The sequence below is a fragment of the Rana temporaria genome, chromosome 2 (assembly GCF_905171775.1).
Source record: "Rana temporaria chromosome 2, aRanTem1.1, whole genome shotgun sequence".
NCBI lineage: Eukaryota > Metazoa > Chordata > Amphibia > Anura > Ranidae > Rana > Rana temporaria.
In genome coordinates, this window is record NC_053490.1 from 65,123,071 (window position 1) to 65,139,582 (window position 16,512).

Consider the following 16,512-nt stretch of genomic DNA (forward strand, 5'->3'; position numbering starts at 1 on the left):
AATGACCAGCAACTATTGCACAAATGCAAACAACCATACCTCCATAATGTTTACTCTGCATAACGTCCATGTGCTAGAAGCAATTCATTGTTTTAAGCAGCAGAAAGTGTCCTATGTCAGAACATCTTTTGTTCAAAAAGGTTTCATCCAGTTTAGATAAAAGGGTTGTTAGCCGTAGCTTAAAAAGCAAGTAAATGTAAACCTGCGTAGTCTTAAAAAGGGACAATGCTTATCCCAAATTGCAAGGCATAATGTATCTACTGAAAGATTTCCGATTAAGCAGATTTTACCAGTTGTGCCATTTTTACACTGTTACTATACATATACAGGCAAGGCATAATAATTCTACTGAAAGATTTCTGATTAGGAAGATTTCACCAGTTGTGCCATCTTCATACCATTAATATATAAAATAAATATCTTCCATATGATTAAAAGCTTGTTTATCTATATTTTTCTTTTTTGTTTATCATGAATCTGGCATGATTATCTAGAATTCCAGTTTTTTTTTTTTACTGCCTGAGTTAAACCTCCAAAAATGAATCACTGTATTCAGATTAGCAGAAACCCTGCTACCTCCTACAAGTGGCAATGTGCCAGGTGGTAACAGGGTAGAATTAAGACAAAGAGGAGGTAGAAGTACAATGCCAATATCACTTTCCTAACACCCCCTTAATCGTTTCTTTTTTTTTGCAGCACTTGAGGTGACCTTTAAATATAGCTCACTCTACATATCATTCTTGCACAAAACAAAAAACTTTTAACTGTGAAAGTGAGAATCGCTGGATGTATGTAAACATCACACTGGATGGCGATAGTAAGAGCCAAGGTCTGTCAGACTTGTGCCTTCATGACCAAGGATATATATGATGGTAGAAGCACTGTGACAAAGGAGACAACATGACATGCTACGGTAGTCTGGACATTGTGCTAGATGCCACCATGTTTTTGAAAAAAAAAAAAAAAATCAATTATTTTCCTCTAAGATGCAAAGTAAAAAAATAATGTACGTGATTCAAGGTGGATGAACTGGCTTTCCTTCACTTTATGACAAAGTACTGGATGATGAAGGCAATCATGATGGAGAAAGTAGCAAAAAGCACAAGGATGACGGCAGCGCACTGCTCGTCACTGAGCGTCCTTGTTGTCCTTGTGGGTTCAGTAATGTCTTTGCTGGTGTTTGATTGGGACTCGTTCCTGTGGGAAATGAAAAGGACTGTGGCACTGTAAGGACCAGATAAGTCCTGTGGTCCGGCAGCATCTTGGCACTGGCGAATGGCACATACACGAAATCGGTATTCACAGTTCAAATGGAGGGCAGAGTATCGGTAAGATGTATTGGGTCCCTTGTATGCCTTGGAGAGTAAAAGAAAGAGAAAAAAAAACAATTAAATGTGAGCCAGAAAGCTATGCAATATCAACAGACACTTGAAATATGCGGACATTGGGCAGTTCTCTATGGACCCACCAAACAAATGTACACATATCTAGGAGAATCAGAATCATAGTTCACCCTGAAAGTATAAGATTCTGTGTGTCAGAACTTCAGTGGACATTTTTTTTGTTCTCGAAAGATCCAGCAAAATATACCCTGCTCCGTCTCAATCTGAGCTCATCTAATACGCACAAGCTAGTGAATATGCAGGTTAGATGGAAAAATACATACTATGAGCAATTCAATGGTTAGAGAAACTCAAATTGTTTAGGACGTGGATTAGTTTAGGAGGAAGATCACGATAAGAACCCGTAAGCGGAAATACAGATAAAAAATACCATACAGTCTATGCTAAAGTCTGCCTTAACATTAAATGTGTAACTTCACTTTCGTGGTAAAAAAAAAAATAGCAAATAAAGAAAAAATAATATAGCGTATACAATTGCGACACAAGTCATCTTGTAATTGAATATCACTGTAATTTTCTGAAAATGCAATATGGCTACCTGGAGTTCTGTACACAGATTGTGTACTGACCACCCCCCAGAAACATCACTCCTGCTTGTGTGATTGACTCACCAATTTTCCCAGAAGTCTGTGTAAGATACAGGACAGATTTCTGGTATCCCCTGGAACAAAAAACGTACTTTTGGTCAGATACTCCCAATAGGAACACGTCTAAAAGGGACGCATTAGACCCACTCAGCACAGAGGAACCAACATGGATTTCTTCAGAAAAACAAAAAGGTAGGATTCTGCAACAAAGGTTGTAATAGTCCTTGCAATGTACATAGATTACCCAGGGGGGGGAGTGTTTTTTCTCAACAAAAGTGAAATTACACTTTTACACAGCAGTTTTTGTTTTTCTAAATCTCCTCACTCGTTATTACTTGCTGATCCTGCCAGCAGATTTGTTTTTTTCCCACTTGCTATAAAAAAAGGGCGACAATGCTGTTCGGTCCACACTGAAATTGTGCAGCAGCACTGTAACCCTGTGAATAGGGTATTTTTAGATTTGGGTTTAAATGGACTTTAACCACCCCTTCACGCAGATATACGTCAGCAGGATGGCATGGCTGGGCACAATTACGTACCTGTACGTGTCTCTTTAAGCCCAGCCATGGGGTCGCGAGCTCTGTGACCGCGCCCACAGGACCCGATCGTCGCCAGTGTCCCGTGATCGGTCACCGGAGCTGAAAAACGGGGAGAGGTGTGTGTAAACACACCTTCCCTGTTCTTCATTGTGGCAGTGTCAGTGATCGTCTGTTCCCTGATATAGGGAAAGACGATCACTGATGTCACACATCCAGCCCCACCCCCCCTACAGTTAGAAACACATATGAGGTCACACTTAACCCCTATAGTGCCCCCTAGTGGTAAACTCCTAAACGGCAATTGTCATTTTCACAGTAAACAGTGCATTTTTATAGCACTTTGTGCTGTGAAAATGACAATGGTCCCAAAAATTTGTCAAAATTGTCCAATGTGTCCGCCGACATTAGTAGTAAAAAAAAAGTTATTAATAAAAATGCAATAAAACTATCCCCTATTTTGTAAACGCTATAAATTTTGTGCAAACCAATCGATAAACGCTTATTGCGATTTTTTTTTTTTACCAAAAATGGGTAGAAGAATACGTATCGACCTAAACTGAGGGAAAATTTTTTTTTTTTATATATTTTTGGGAGATATTTATTATAGCAAAAAGTAAAAAATATTGAATTTTTTTCAAAATTGTCGCTATATTTTTGTTTATAGCGCAAAAAATAAAAACCGCAGAGGTGATCAAATACCACCAAAAGAAAGCTTTATTTGTGGGGAAAAAAGGACGTCAATTTTGTTTGGGAGCCACCTCGCACGACCGCGCAATTGTCAGTTAAAGCGTTGCAGTGCCGAATCGCAAAAAGGGGCAATATAATGGTCCGGGTCTTAAGTGGTTAAGTAGGCATCAACTAAAGACTAGCTGAAAGTGCCACTAAACTCTGGTTTAAAAAAAAAAATCTACATAAAAATCGAATCAAGTACCGTATGTATTTTTTAACTCAAAAGTACCTTCTATGGCTCTCAGCCTCCTGTATGAAGAAATGCAGTCATTCCATCTCGCCCACTTCTGAGACAGATTAGATTTGGGATTATACTCAGCTGTTCCCAAGACTAATATATAAGAGGTGATACCGCGCTCAAGAAAAAATACATCCAAAATAAAAACAAAATAACATATAGTGTCAAATGGAAACAAACAGTGAAAATAATTATCCAGTATCTACTCACAGTAGCGCGAGAGACCATCACCCACTCTAGATGTTCCCAAGACTGCCTTGGGTATCAAAACAATAAAGTGTTTGTATCTGACATTCTAAATGCACGATTTTCACTTTTGTATTCAGCAAAGAATACCTTCAGTTCTGACTATTAGGAAAACTGCCAGCACAAACAACTCGCTTGTGATGTTGCAGGTCACAGACAGAACATTCCTTAAAGGAGTTGTAAAGGCAGCAGCAGCCCCAGCACCCCCCCTAATACTTACCCGAGCCAGCTCACTATCCACCGATGTCCCGAGGTCCCTCGGCCTTCCGGGATCCCCCTTCTGGTTGGCCGAGACACATCAGCAGCGCCATTGGCTAGCGCTGTTGTCAAAGTCAGTTAGCCAATCGGGAGAGAGAGGAGGCGGGGCCCAATGAAAGCTACGTGTCTAAATGGATACACGGAGCTGCAGCATGGCTTGGGTGCCCCCACAGCAAGATGCTGGCTGTGGGGGCACTCGACAGCAGGGAGGGGCCAGGAACAGCGAAGAGGGACCCAAGAAGAGGAGGATCCAGGCTACTCTGTGCAAAACCAACTGCACAGAGCAGGTATGACATGTATATATATATATATATATATATATATATCTAAAATATAATAATAATAATAAAAAAAAACACAAGACTTTACAATCACTTTATTATTAGAGCCATTTTTTCACATGTTATATGCTAAAATGCAAATTTGAAAGGATTCTAAGGAATTTTTTTTTTAATAACAAAACATGTTACTGTATACTTACCTGCTCTGTGCAATGGTTTTGCACGAAGCTGCCCTGATCTTCTTTTTGGCTCCTACCCCCTGCCGAGTACCCCCCAAGAATAGGATTTTCGTACTCACTGTAAAATCCATTTCTGAGTAAATCGACAGACACAGTGCTCCATTCATTTTGACTATAGGGTTATATCGCCTGCTGCAGGAGTAGGACTAGGCAGAACAAAAAGCTTAGGTACGCCCTTGGGATCTCCTCAGCTGGAATATAACCCCCCTGTCTGCTATAGGTATTCAGTTTAGTGGCAAGCAGTATTAGAGGTATCAAAAACTCCTTAGAGTGGTGGGTGTTGTGTCACTCGGACTCAGAGAAATGCATTTTACGAGAGGTACAAAAATCCTATTTTCTCTTTAGTCCATCAACGTACACAGTGCTCTATTAATCTCAACTATAGGGATGTCCAAAAGCAGTGCCAAAGGAAAAATGAGGAGTGGGGAAAATAACCCAAGGCTAAACACAATAGTCACAGGCGCCCCATTAAAAAATAAACATTTAAAGAAAAACAACCCTTAAGGGGGAACAGCCCCTCTTTAACAGCAGCCTGCAAAACCTTGCGGCCAAAAGAAGCATCCGCACAAGCCAAAATATCTACTTTGTAGAATTTGGTGAAAGTATGCACAGATGATCAAGTGGCCACCTTGCAAACCTAAGATATTGACGCTTGATGGACGGAAGGCCCAAGAAGTACTAAGCTTCCGAGTAGAATGTGCCGTGACAGGGAAAGGAGGAACCTGACCTTTAAAAGAGCAGGCCTGAGTGCCCGCCTGTCTGATCCTATCTGGAGATGTTAGACAAAGAAGTGGACAGTCCTTTTGTAACCATAAAAAGCGAGCCAGAAAGGACTCTGTGGCTGCCAGATACACCCAAATCACTCGAAACACATACAAGGCATGCAAAGCAAATTCCCTGAGATGGGCCGGCTTGAGACAAGGAAGGCAACACAATGTCCTCATTCAAATGGAAGTCCGAGACAACTTAAAGTAGGAACGATGGACAGGGATAAAGAACTACCTTATCTCTTTGGACCACGAAATAGGGACCCTACGTGCCAATGTAATAGCCACCAAGAATCCCACCATGTGGAACAACGTAGGCAAGGGAATCTTCCAAATATTCTCAAAGGGAGGTTTCTGGAGAATCAAGAGCACCACATTTTAATTCCATGGCGGCAAAAGAGACCATACAGGGAGAACCACACCAAGAAATGTACAGTTTCTACATACAATGGTATATCTTGCTAGAAGTACATTTCTTCGCCTTCAACATAGTAGGGATCACTGATCCAGACAGACCTCTATCCCTTGGTACCTGGCTTTCAGCAGCCAAGCCAAACTAGCGACTGTAAAAGCAGGATAAAAGCTCAGCCTATGGGACAACTGGTCCTCTCAGAGATAGCCCTCGAGGGACGGCCACCCGAATGACCAGGACACCTTTGTCCTCGCTCCTTCGCAGGTCCTGTGTCTGATGGTCCTGTGCTGGATGTCCAGCTCATCTTTAAGGGTCTGGGGGCCCCTCCTCAGAGGGGAGTAATGTCAGGAACATCTAGTGCTCCTGCTCCTCATTACAGAATCTGGGGTTTGGCTATGGCACTCTCCCTGCCTGTCTGTCCACCTGCAAGGTGATTAATTGTATGCATTAAGGTGAAAAACCTTCTGTAGTTCAGCAGCCCCCCCCCAGAGCCCCCCCTTTTACTTACCTGAACCCAATCGTTCCAGCGACGGGGGTGAGCACAACAGTTCCAGCCACTGTCTCGGGCCCTCATTGGATAGATTTGTCAATCAAATCCAGTGACACGGGAGGCGAGGGCGGGGCTGAGTCCTGCTGTCTGTCAATAGACGCAGCAGCAGGACTCAGGAGCGTGTCCACACAGGTGCCCCCATGGAATGTGGCTCACAGTGGGGGCACCGAGGAAGGAGGAGGAGCCAAGAGTGCCGCTGAGGGGCCTCAGAATAGGAGGATAGGGGCCACTCTGTGCAAAACCCTTGCACAGAGGAGGCAAGTATAACGTGTTTGTTATTTAGAAAAAAAACTTACCTTTACAACCCCTTTAATGTGATCAGTCTCTGGGTGGAATTCAAAAACTTGTTATAGGCCAGCCAAACAATCATTTGCATGCTTGTGATAGAGAGTAATACATGTGTTAAAACTGATCAAGCCCCCCTGTCTGTCCTGATAAATTGGATTTCCCTGTGTATAACCTTGGACCGGACTTTGGATAATATACTTATTTTTCTGGAATTCCTACTAAGAAATAGCAGTGTACTTATTGGTATGAGCATGCCTAGGCATTCTTGGCCAAAGCCTCATAGCCGTATATATCTACAGTGTGAGATCTAGGGGTTTGATGCCTTTACTGCCAGTGTCAAGAGATCTGGCGTGAGAATTGGTGATGTCATTCATTGTATTTCTTGCTGGAGGCTTTAATTAAAATGTCTGGCCTCACACAGAAACAGTGCAGAACAAGGCATGGTTAAGCAGTAATGGGAAAATATAAGCGGTGAGAGTAATGTATCCCATAGGGATACATTACAAGTCCGTAAACGGACTTGTAATTAACGGTCCGTTCGTCCGCCCATGTGAAAGGGCCCTAACAGTTAAAGCATTGCTTGGTGTGCGATTTGCTTTTTAGAAGATGCATCTTCAGTTTTTTGTGTCATCCTGGTAATTTAATATATTTAAAAGCTACAAATCACCTTTGTGTACCTTTGCTTCATCTTCATGTCCTCATTACATAGATTAGCTATTCATTTCTTGCATGTGAAGCTCATATTAATACAATTAGCCGCACAGGAAGTCTTATTTCGTAATTTAATATAGCCTTGTTTGCTTTGTTACATTAATAGAGTTAGCAGTGTGATCTTTTTAAAATTTGAAATCTAATAAAGAAAAATCCATATCATCTTTCAACAGCTTTATATCTCGTATCGGATATTTATGTCTAGATTAGTAAGAAAACAAAATTAGGATGACCCATTGAGAAAGTGCATATACAGTGTAAAATATATATATATTACACACATCTGGAAACTATTCACAGCGTTTCATTTTTCCCACATTTTGTTATGTTTCAGCCTTATTCCAAAATGGATTAAATAATTTTCCTCAAAATTCTACAAATACGTAATACTGACACAGTGAAAGAAATTTGTTTGAAAACTTAGCAAATTTATATATATATATAAAATCACATGTACATAAGTATTCACAGCCTTTCCAAGACACTTGAAATTGAGTCCAGGTGCATCGTGTTTCCACTGATCATCCTTGAGATGTTTCTACAGCTTGACTGGAGCTCACCTGTGCTAAATTCAGGTGATTGGACATGATTTGGAAAGGTACACACACCTTTCAATATAAGGTCCCACAGTTACCAGTGCATGCCAAGCCATGAAGTCCAAGAAATTTTCTGTAGACCTCTGAGACATGATCATATCGAGGCACAGATCTGGGAAGGGTAAAGAAAAAATCTGCAGCATTGAAAGTCCCAATGAGCACAATGGCTTCCATCATCCGTCATTTCAGCAAAAAAAAATTTTCCTTTACAACTCCTTTAATTAGGACAATTTCAGCAATACACGTGTAACAAGAAAATATATATTATTGACAATCTCAGGGGGGTGTAATAGATTAGATGAACGAATTTCATTTGTACCAGTCTATCTCAAGCTAAAATCAAAGGAAGGTACTGCTGGACCCCGGCATCCCAGTCTTCCCTAGTCAGTTTGGGCAAATATCGCTGCCATTTCTGAAATAGCTGGTCAGTCCGAGAATCTCTAGAGACAAACAGCCTGTATATAGAGGACAATGGTCCATCTATGTTGTGCGCCATCAGCAATTTTTCCACCGAGTGGGGGCCAAAACAACTGGATCAGGAAACTGTGCTGTAAGCATGTCTCAGTTGCTGGAACCTGAAAAGCATCCCGGAGGGCAGTGAAAACCAACTTTTCAGAACTGCAAAAGACAGGAGTTGACCCTCGGGCATGACATGTTGCAAAGTCTTCACACCTCCCCCAGCCCAGACCTGCAGATCCGGCATGGTTCGTAATTGGGTTAAACTGGGGTTACCCCATAACCGAGTATGAAGCGAGATATCATGAGCTCCACTCAGTGCCCTAGTCACCTGTCTCCAGACAAAGATGGTAGTTTTCATCAGAGTAGCAATAGTTGTTCTTTGTAGACCAGATTGCTGAGCTCTAAGACTCCAATAAAGCCACCTCTAGATTAACCGCGGGGTTAGTATCCTGTTGCTCAAACCACTACCTCACTGTCACTAGAACTCAGTAATATAACTTAAAGCAAGGCAATGCCTGGCCTCCCTCAGTCAGTTGCAGTTATAGAGTTTTTTTGCTAATCTGGGGGTCTGTCCCGCCCATATAAAAGATGAAATGACACGTTCCAGTTGGTGAAGACTATAACAGGCACCGTCACCGGAGTATTTCTAAATATATAAAAAACATTTGGGGAGGTAGGACATGCTAACTTTACATTTACTCTTCCCACCAGAGTTAGGCCCCATACACACGAGAGGATTTATCCGCAGATACGGTCCAGCGGACCGTTTCCACGGATAAATCCTCTCAAAGATATCCGCTGATTTCGATGGGATGGAGTGTACACACCATCCCATTGAAATCCGCGCGGAAATCCTCTGCCGATGACGTGTCGCGCCGTCGCCGCGATTATGACGCGGCGACGGGCGCGACGCTGTCATATAAGGAATTCCACGCATGCGTCAAATCATTACGACGCGTGCGGGGAATCCCTTTGGACGAATGGATCCGGTAAGTCTGTACAAACGAGCGGATCCATCCGTTGGAATGGATTCCAGCAGATGGATATGTTGTGCAGCACAACAAATATTCGATCTGCTGGAATCCATCCCAGAGGAGATTTCTCCGCGGAAACAGATCCGCTGGCGTGTACACACCATAGGATCTATCCGCAGAAACCCATTTGCTGGGATTTATCTGCGGATAGATTCTATCGTGTGTACGGGGCCTAAGAGGCAGGGACTTTCCAGATCCAACATTTTTGAGTCAATTGCTGTAGAACTGGGTACAAATTATCCTCCAGGAATGTAGCAAGGTCAGTTTGGATCTGAACTCCCAAACATTTAAACCTATTTACCCATACCCAGTTACTTCTGACCCCAGAGAAGAAACCAACAAAGTTTATAATCTCAAGGGCTGCTGGTGAGGAATGCTGAGCCTCAGTCAAGTACAAAAGGGTATCTTCCACGTAGAGCAGGGGTGCCCAACCTTTTGAAGAGTGAGGGCCACTTAAGCAACTTGGTAACCAGTGGTGGGCCACAATGAGCGGAGCGGGCAGATGACAGGTCACGGCTAATCTATAGGCCCTCTGATCCGCCCAGATGGAAGGGGACGAATTCCCTTCTGTTTTTCGGATTGGAGGTAGGTGGGCGTAAATGGACATCTGACTCTCTATAGAGGTGAATTGAGGGTCCCATTTGGTCGGGCTGGTCATGTGAAAAGGGCCTAAGACTGCTTTCACACTGATGTGCTGCGGTTTACTCACACCGCAGGTGCAGCGTAGTGCACCTGTCTAACCTGCGGGTTAGCTGAACTTCGCCATAGACTCCGCCTGTGGCAAAAGCCAGCGCTGTAGAGGAAGCATTGACTTAGGGGGCTCTGCTCTGCAGCCACTTTCTTCCTCTATCACCAGCTTCATTCACAACACTGATGCTGTGGTATGGCGGGTTGGCAACATGCGATCTGGGCTTGCCAACCCACCATTCCAGAGCAGAAGGTCGCGTGCCACATCAGAGGGCTCCGCGGGCCACATGTGGCCCCCGGTTGGCCACCCCTGGCGTAGAGCGACACATTCTCCACTAGAGGTACCACTTGTATGCCCTGAATGCTAGGGGAATCTCTAATAATAATTACCATGGGTTCAATGGCCAAAGCAAAGAGGCTCGGGCAAAGGGGACACCCCTGTCGCGTGCCTCGGTGAAGTGGGAAGGAGTCGGATAGAATATTATTTGTGCGTACTCTGGTGGAAGGAGCAGAGTACAGCTTCTGCACCCAAGAAATAAAATTAGGGCCAAGGCCAAAAATTGTGTATCACCTTCCATAAATATTCCCACTCCACCGAGTCAAAAACTTTTTCTGCATCCAGGGAGGTCACCATCCCGGGACCTTCGATCTCACGGAGCGGGGCAATTATAGTATACAGCCTTCGAAGATTAATTAGTGTTCTTCTCTGGCATAAAACCGGTTTGGTCTCTGTGGATAAGTGAAAGCATCACTTTAGTTAAGTGTGAAGCTAGCAATCTAGTAAGTATCTTAGCGTCAACTTTCAAAAGGGAAATAGGGCGATACGAGGAGCAAAGCTTCAGTTCTTTGCCCGGTTTTGGCACCACCATTTTAACATTTCCTGTAACTCATCTACTAGGATATCACTACAGAATTTGAAAAATGTCTTCCCTGGTGCAAAGAGCAGAGAGCCCCTTGGATTTCTTTAGAAGTGAGCGGGCCATCAAGCATCGATCTAGCATGGTCCGAAAGAGCCGGAAAGTCAATACTGCTCAAAAAGGAGTCTAGCCCATCCTCATCATGAGCCGAGGTAGAGGAGTAGAGGGCCTCAATATACTTTACAAAACATTTGTTTATTTCTGTCGGGTTTGTCACAAATTGAGCCATCCGCATCTTTAATGGATGCTATGTAGGTAGATGAGGACTGCTCTTTGGAGAGCCAAGCCAGCAACCTCCCCTTCCTCTCCCATTGCTCAAAGATTTTTTGGGACTGGTCCGTTTCTTAGCCATTGCCACTCTAAGTGAGATCTTCCCGTAACACCACCTCTGCCAGTCATTATAGACCCTCCTATCACCTGACTCAGAATACAGAGTTTCCATATCCCCTGCCCTTCAGCAAGGCTTCAGCCGACTGTCCGCGAACCAATCCTATAACCATTTGGTACTGACCTCGTACATATGCCTTAAAAGCTTCCCAAACTACTTCCGGGCTAGCGGTGTCATGGTTATAAAACCAGTAATCCCTCACTACCCCCCGCCAATAGGGGCTCCACTCTAATATCCGAGATCAAATATCTCGATAGGCGCCACACCTGGTGTTCAGGGGTAACAGATCTGATCTGAACCCTTACCAACAATGGAGCGTGATCAGAATTTTTCCTAGGGAGAATAGCCATGTCTTGTGCCCTAGAGAGGACCTGGTCATTGACATGAACCAAATCTATACGAGACATTGTAGCATAAGAAGCAGAGTGGCAAGTATATCTCCTAAGGTGAGGGTTTTTCCAACACATGGTCCTGGTTGAGATGGTTACGATCCTAACAACATTGTAATTTTGTATTGTTTTTCCTCTGTGTTCAAATTTACTGAGCATAAGTCCTGGTGCTCAGCTGCATTTGATTTTATGTTTGGACATTTTCCTTTTTCTTTGCAACATGCAGCATCTCCCTGAGTTCCAAGTCCCTATGGATTATCCTGTCTGACTCATTGCTCTTAAGTGAGGCCTTCCTTGGAACTTGTAGGACTTTAGTACAGTTGAACCTCGGATTACGAGCATAATCCGTTCCAGGAGAATGCTCGTAACCCAAAGAACTTGCATATCAAAGCGAGTTCCATCATTGAAGTCAATGAAAACGAAAATAATTTGTTCCGCATTGATTTCAATGGGATGCAATACCGCATGCGGTCAGAGGTGGGGGGCTCCGGAGAGCCTCAGAAACGTTAGCTGACCTCGGCAAACATTGGAAAGGCTCGGAAACGGAGTATTTCTGAGCGGCTGCGATCGTCGCTGTTCGGCTCTGCTCAGCACCGGCGCCCCCGTACCTCAGGCCAAATGCCGTACTGCAGGTCCTGTTAGGTTGAATTCTGCTCGTATTGCGAGACAACACTCGCAAACCGAGTCAGAATTAAAAATAAAAGTTGTTCGTAAATCTAAACACTCGTTAACCGTGTTACTCTTAAACCGAGGTTCCACTGTACTCTGTTGTAAAAGAACAACCCCAAACATACAGCCATAGTCAATGAGAAACATCTTCAGCATAAAGAAGATCAAAGAGTCCTGGAAATTATGGTTTGGCCCCCACAGAGCCTTGATCTCAACATCATGAAGTCTGTTTGGTATTACATGAAGAGACAGAAGGATTTGAGGCAGCCCACATTCGCAGAAGATCTGTGGTTAGTTCTCCAAGATGTTTGTAACAACTTACCCTCAAAAATGGTATAAGTGTACCTAGAAGAATTGATGCGGTTTTGAAGATAAATGGTGGTTACACCAAATATTGATCTAAATTTCTCTTCTGTCCATTTGATACATTTTTTATTAATTGATAAAAAATAAACAAACAATTAACACGCATAGATAGATAGAAAATCATGCCGACTTTCTGCCTTCAAAACTTTGATCATCTGATGCAAATCAAGCTTGCTCTGATTTTCTTGATCTGCATATATGGTCTGCGAGTCAATGACTCAAAGTTGTAAAGCCAGTTGGTTAGGCATCTAGCATTACCAGAAATTGGTCAGCTGCTGTAATTCTTTCAAGTACTACCATGACTCCGGCAGCTAAGGAATATCTGACTGAAAAGACATTCAAATTTGGATAAGCTGGCCGAAGCATCGTTAGCAACCGATACGTTATGAGCTGTCAGCAGGTTTCCTCGCTGACAGCTGAATGTAAATTTTTTTTAAAAAATTGCCGGCACAAACAAACATTGTGCCCCCCCACAAAGACCATACCAGACCCTTCGGACTGGATTTGGAGGGGACACCCCCATGCCAAATTGTAAAAAAAAAATATGGCATAGGTTCCCCCCCAAATACATACCAGACCCTAATCTTTGCATGCAACGCAGCAGGTCAGGAAAGGGAGGGGACGAGCAGGCACCCCCCCCCACCTCCTGAACCATACCAGACTGCATGCCCTCAACATAGCGGGGTGGGGTGGGTGCTCTGCGTCCCCCACCCCAAAGCACCTTGCCCTCACATTGATGGGGACAAAGGCCTCTTTGTGAAAATCCTGGCCGGTGGTTGTCAGGGTCTGCAGGGGTCTGTCGCGGTCTGCTCTTTATTTACAGTGAATGTTAAAAACAATATAACACAAATCGTGGCAAAATTGCGTAAAAATACAGTACTTGCCTTTTGGATGCAGGTCCATTGAAGTCGATTACATGCAAAAGGCTGCATTTTGCAGGAATAAAGTCCCTGACCCTTTCCAAAAGCGCAGATGCACAAAAATACATTGATTTGAACGTGTTCCACAGGAACACATGTTAACTTACCCTGTTCCTGTACAATCCTCTGCTGACCTTCCATCCTTTGCCCTGCTGTCCACTGTAATCTGCCCTAAAAACCAACAGCCTCTTTACACCGCCCTACAAACTGCCGACCCCAACATCTGTCTTGCTGACCTCCCATCCACTGCCACCCTGACATTTTTTATTGCACCCCCACATCAGACAGGCTAGATCTGGCCCCGATATAGGGGCTTTCACTGGCTTCAGGGAGCAGCATGTTGGAAAAGAGAATCTAAACTTAAATTTTAACTCTAGACTTATATTAAGATGGAGCAAGTTCTTGGCCGATATGATTAATGCTCCGATGTTTCTTTTTTTTTAAATGATCTTTGATGTTTGCAGCTGTACTAGAAAACAATTGTTTTGTACTTTACATTTGTTTTGTTACACCCTCCTATGAACACCCAAATATCCTTTTAAAAATAAGAACCTACCATAAATTTGCAAAACGAGAAGGAGTCTTGGTAAGGTCAAAATGTTCCATCACAGAGGTGTGCATCATTATGCAAGTCTTGAGAAGACTGCATGTAATCACATTCCATTGGAGCTCACCCGCCAGTTGTCCTTACCAGGAACCCAATTTTTCAAAGCCGCTAAACATGTTTACATTCTCAAAGCTTGGAGGTGAATAAGCACCTTAGAAACTACAACAACTTTAAAACAGTAAACGCTCACGTATTTTGAGAGAGAAATCTGAACTGAGTTTATTGGTAAGCCATTTTTCAGCAGTTCTTCATAACAGCAGCCACAAGCGTGGTTCTAACTACCTACCTACATGGCTGGAGATAAAGGGTTTTGCAATCTTACAGCTTTGTGTTCCAAACGGTAGGCAAGATCATCGCCTGCTCAGGCTTGTGCCGTCAGGAAGGATGAACTACCAAAAGCGTGATCCTTAGAAATCAAGTTAAATTGTACTACAGTGAGTATAACTCAATAATTATGTGCAACTAGAAAATGTGATTCCTACCTGTTTGAAGTCAGAGTCTTTTCCAGCCATCATCTGTAGAATATAGATCACAGGATCCCCCTTCATTGGAGGCAGAGACTCCCATGTAACTTCACAGGTATGCTCATTTATTTGCTCTAGCCGTGGTGCTTGTAGGATATACAGAAAATGTAATCAGAATTGTACAATATATAGCCAAGAAATGTTTATTTCTCATGACTGAATTACTTCAAAATCACTATAACTGGCAATCTGCACCATCTTTTGGTTGAACAATTTATGAATGATAAACTAAGCTGAACTGTGGTTGCTTTTACTACTGTGCCTTGGAAAATAAAAATTGCCAAAAGTTCAGGGATATTTTTGGGGAAAAAAATACACTTTAATGAATTGAACAAAAAACAAAACAATATATAGCCCAACTTTTGTAAAATATGAAAGATGATGTTACGCCGAGTAGATAGATACCCAACATGTCATGCTTTAAAATTGTGCACGCTCGTGGAATGGTGGCAGACTACGGTACTTAAAAATCATAGGTGACAATTTAAGCATTTCTACAAGTTACGAGTTTAGAGTTTCAGAGGAGATCTAGTGCTAGAATTATTGCTCTTGCTCTGATGTCTGTGCCGATACCTCATGCGTGTGGTTTAAACACTGTTTACATATAGGGGGCACTTTTAACATTTGTTTAGACTTTTACATTGTAATCCTATGACAAGGAATTTAAAAAGCCCTTGTGATAGAAATAAGCAGTGACAGGTCCTCTTTATGGAGAGATCCGGGGTCAATAATACCCCACACCTCTCCTATACAATGTAAAGCATTAGAGAAAAAAATTAAAATAAAAAAAAATCGATATAATGCTTTAAAAAATAAAATAAATGGCCTTTAAGGGAGTGCTCCTAATCCCAGCTTGTTACCTGTATAGAAGACACCTGGGAGACAGAAATCTTGCCGATTGATAGGGGGATCAAATACTTGTTTTACTCATTAACCACTTCCCTACCGGGCCCATTCTGGCACTGCTCTCTTCATGTAAATATCATCATGTTTTTGCTAGAAAATTACTCAGAACCCTAAAACATTATATGTTTTTTTAGCAGACAACCTAGGGAATAAAGTGGTGGTCATTGCAACGGTATTTGCGCAAATACATTTCCAAGTGCCTTTTTAAAAAAAACAAAAAACGGTTTCATGAATTAAAAATTACAAAAAAGTAAAGTTAGCCCAACTTTTTTGTATAATGTGAAAGATGATGTTACGTTGAGTAAATAGATACCCAACTTGTCACACTTTAAAATTGCGCAGACTCATGGAATGGCGCCAAACTTCGGTACTTAAAAATCTCCATAGGCAACGCTTTAATTTTTTTTTACAGGACCGGTTTAGAGTTACAGAGGAGGTCCAGTGCTAGAATTATTGCACACACCCTAATGCACGAGGCGATACCGTATATGTGTGGTTTGAACGGCGTTTACATATGTGGGCGGGACTTACGTGTGTGTTCGCTTCTGAGCGCGAGTTACCGGGGACAGGCGCGTTTTAAATTTATTTTTACACTTTTTTTTTTACATTTTTGATCATTCTTATTCCTATTACAGGAAATGTAAACATTCCTTGTAATAGGAATTTATTGCGACAGGTCCTCTTTATGGAGAGATGCGGGGTCAATAAGACCCCACATCTCTCCTCCAGGCTGGAAAGCATGAGATTGAAAAAAAAAAAATCAGAGCGTGACACACACGTCCCTTCCCGTCGCCTATAGGAA

The 16,512-nt window shown here is 42.7% G+C and overlaps 1 protein-coding gene across 4 annotated transcripts in view; it reads right to left on the reverse strand.

Moving 5' to 3' along the window:
* Window positions 1-501: 501 nt before the first annotated feature.
* The window catches only part of FNDC3A (fibronectin type III domain containing 3A), a 310,643-nt gene continuing 294,632 nt past the window's right edge, over window positions 502-16,512 (reverse strand). For all 4 annotated transcript variants that reach the window (XM_040340289.1, XM_040340290.1, XM_040340292.1 and 1 more), the window contains 2 exons: window positions 14,763-14,890; window positions 502-1,355 (listed from right to left, as the gene is read on the reverse strand). In XM_040340289.1, the coding sequence (XP_040196223.1) occupies window positions 1,041-1,355; window positions 14,763-14,890 (443 nt within the window). In that variant the 3' untranslated portion in view covers window positions 502-1,040. The remainder of the gene's footprint in view (window positions 1,356-14,762; window positions 14,891-16,512) is intronic.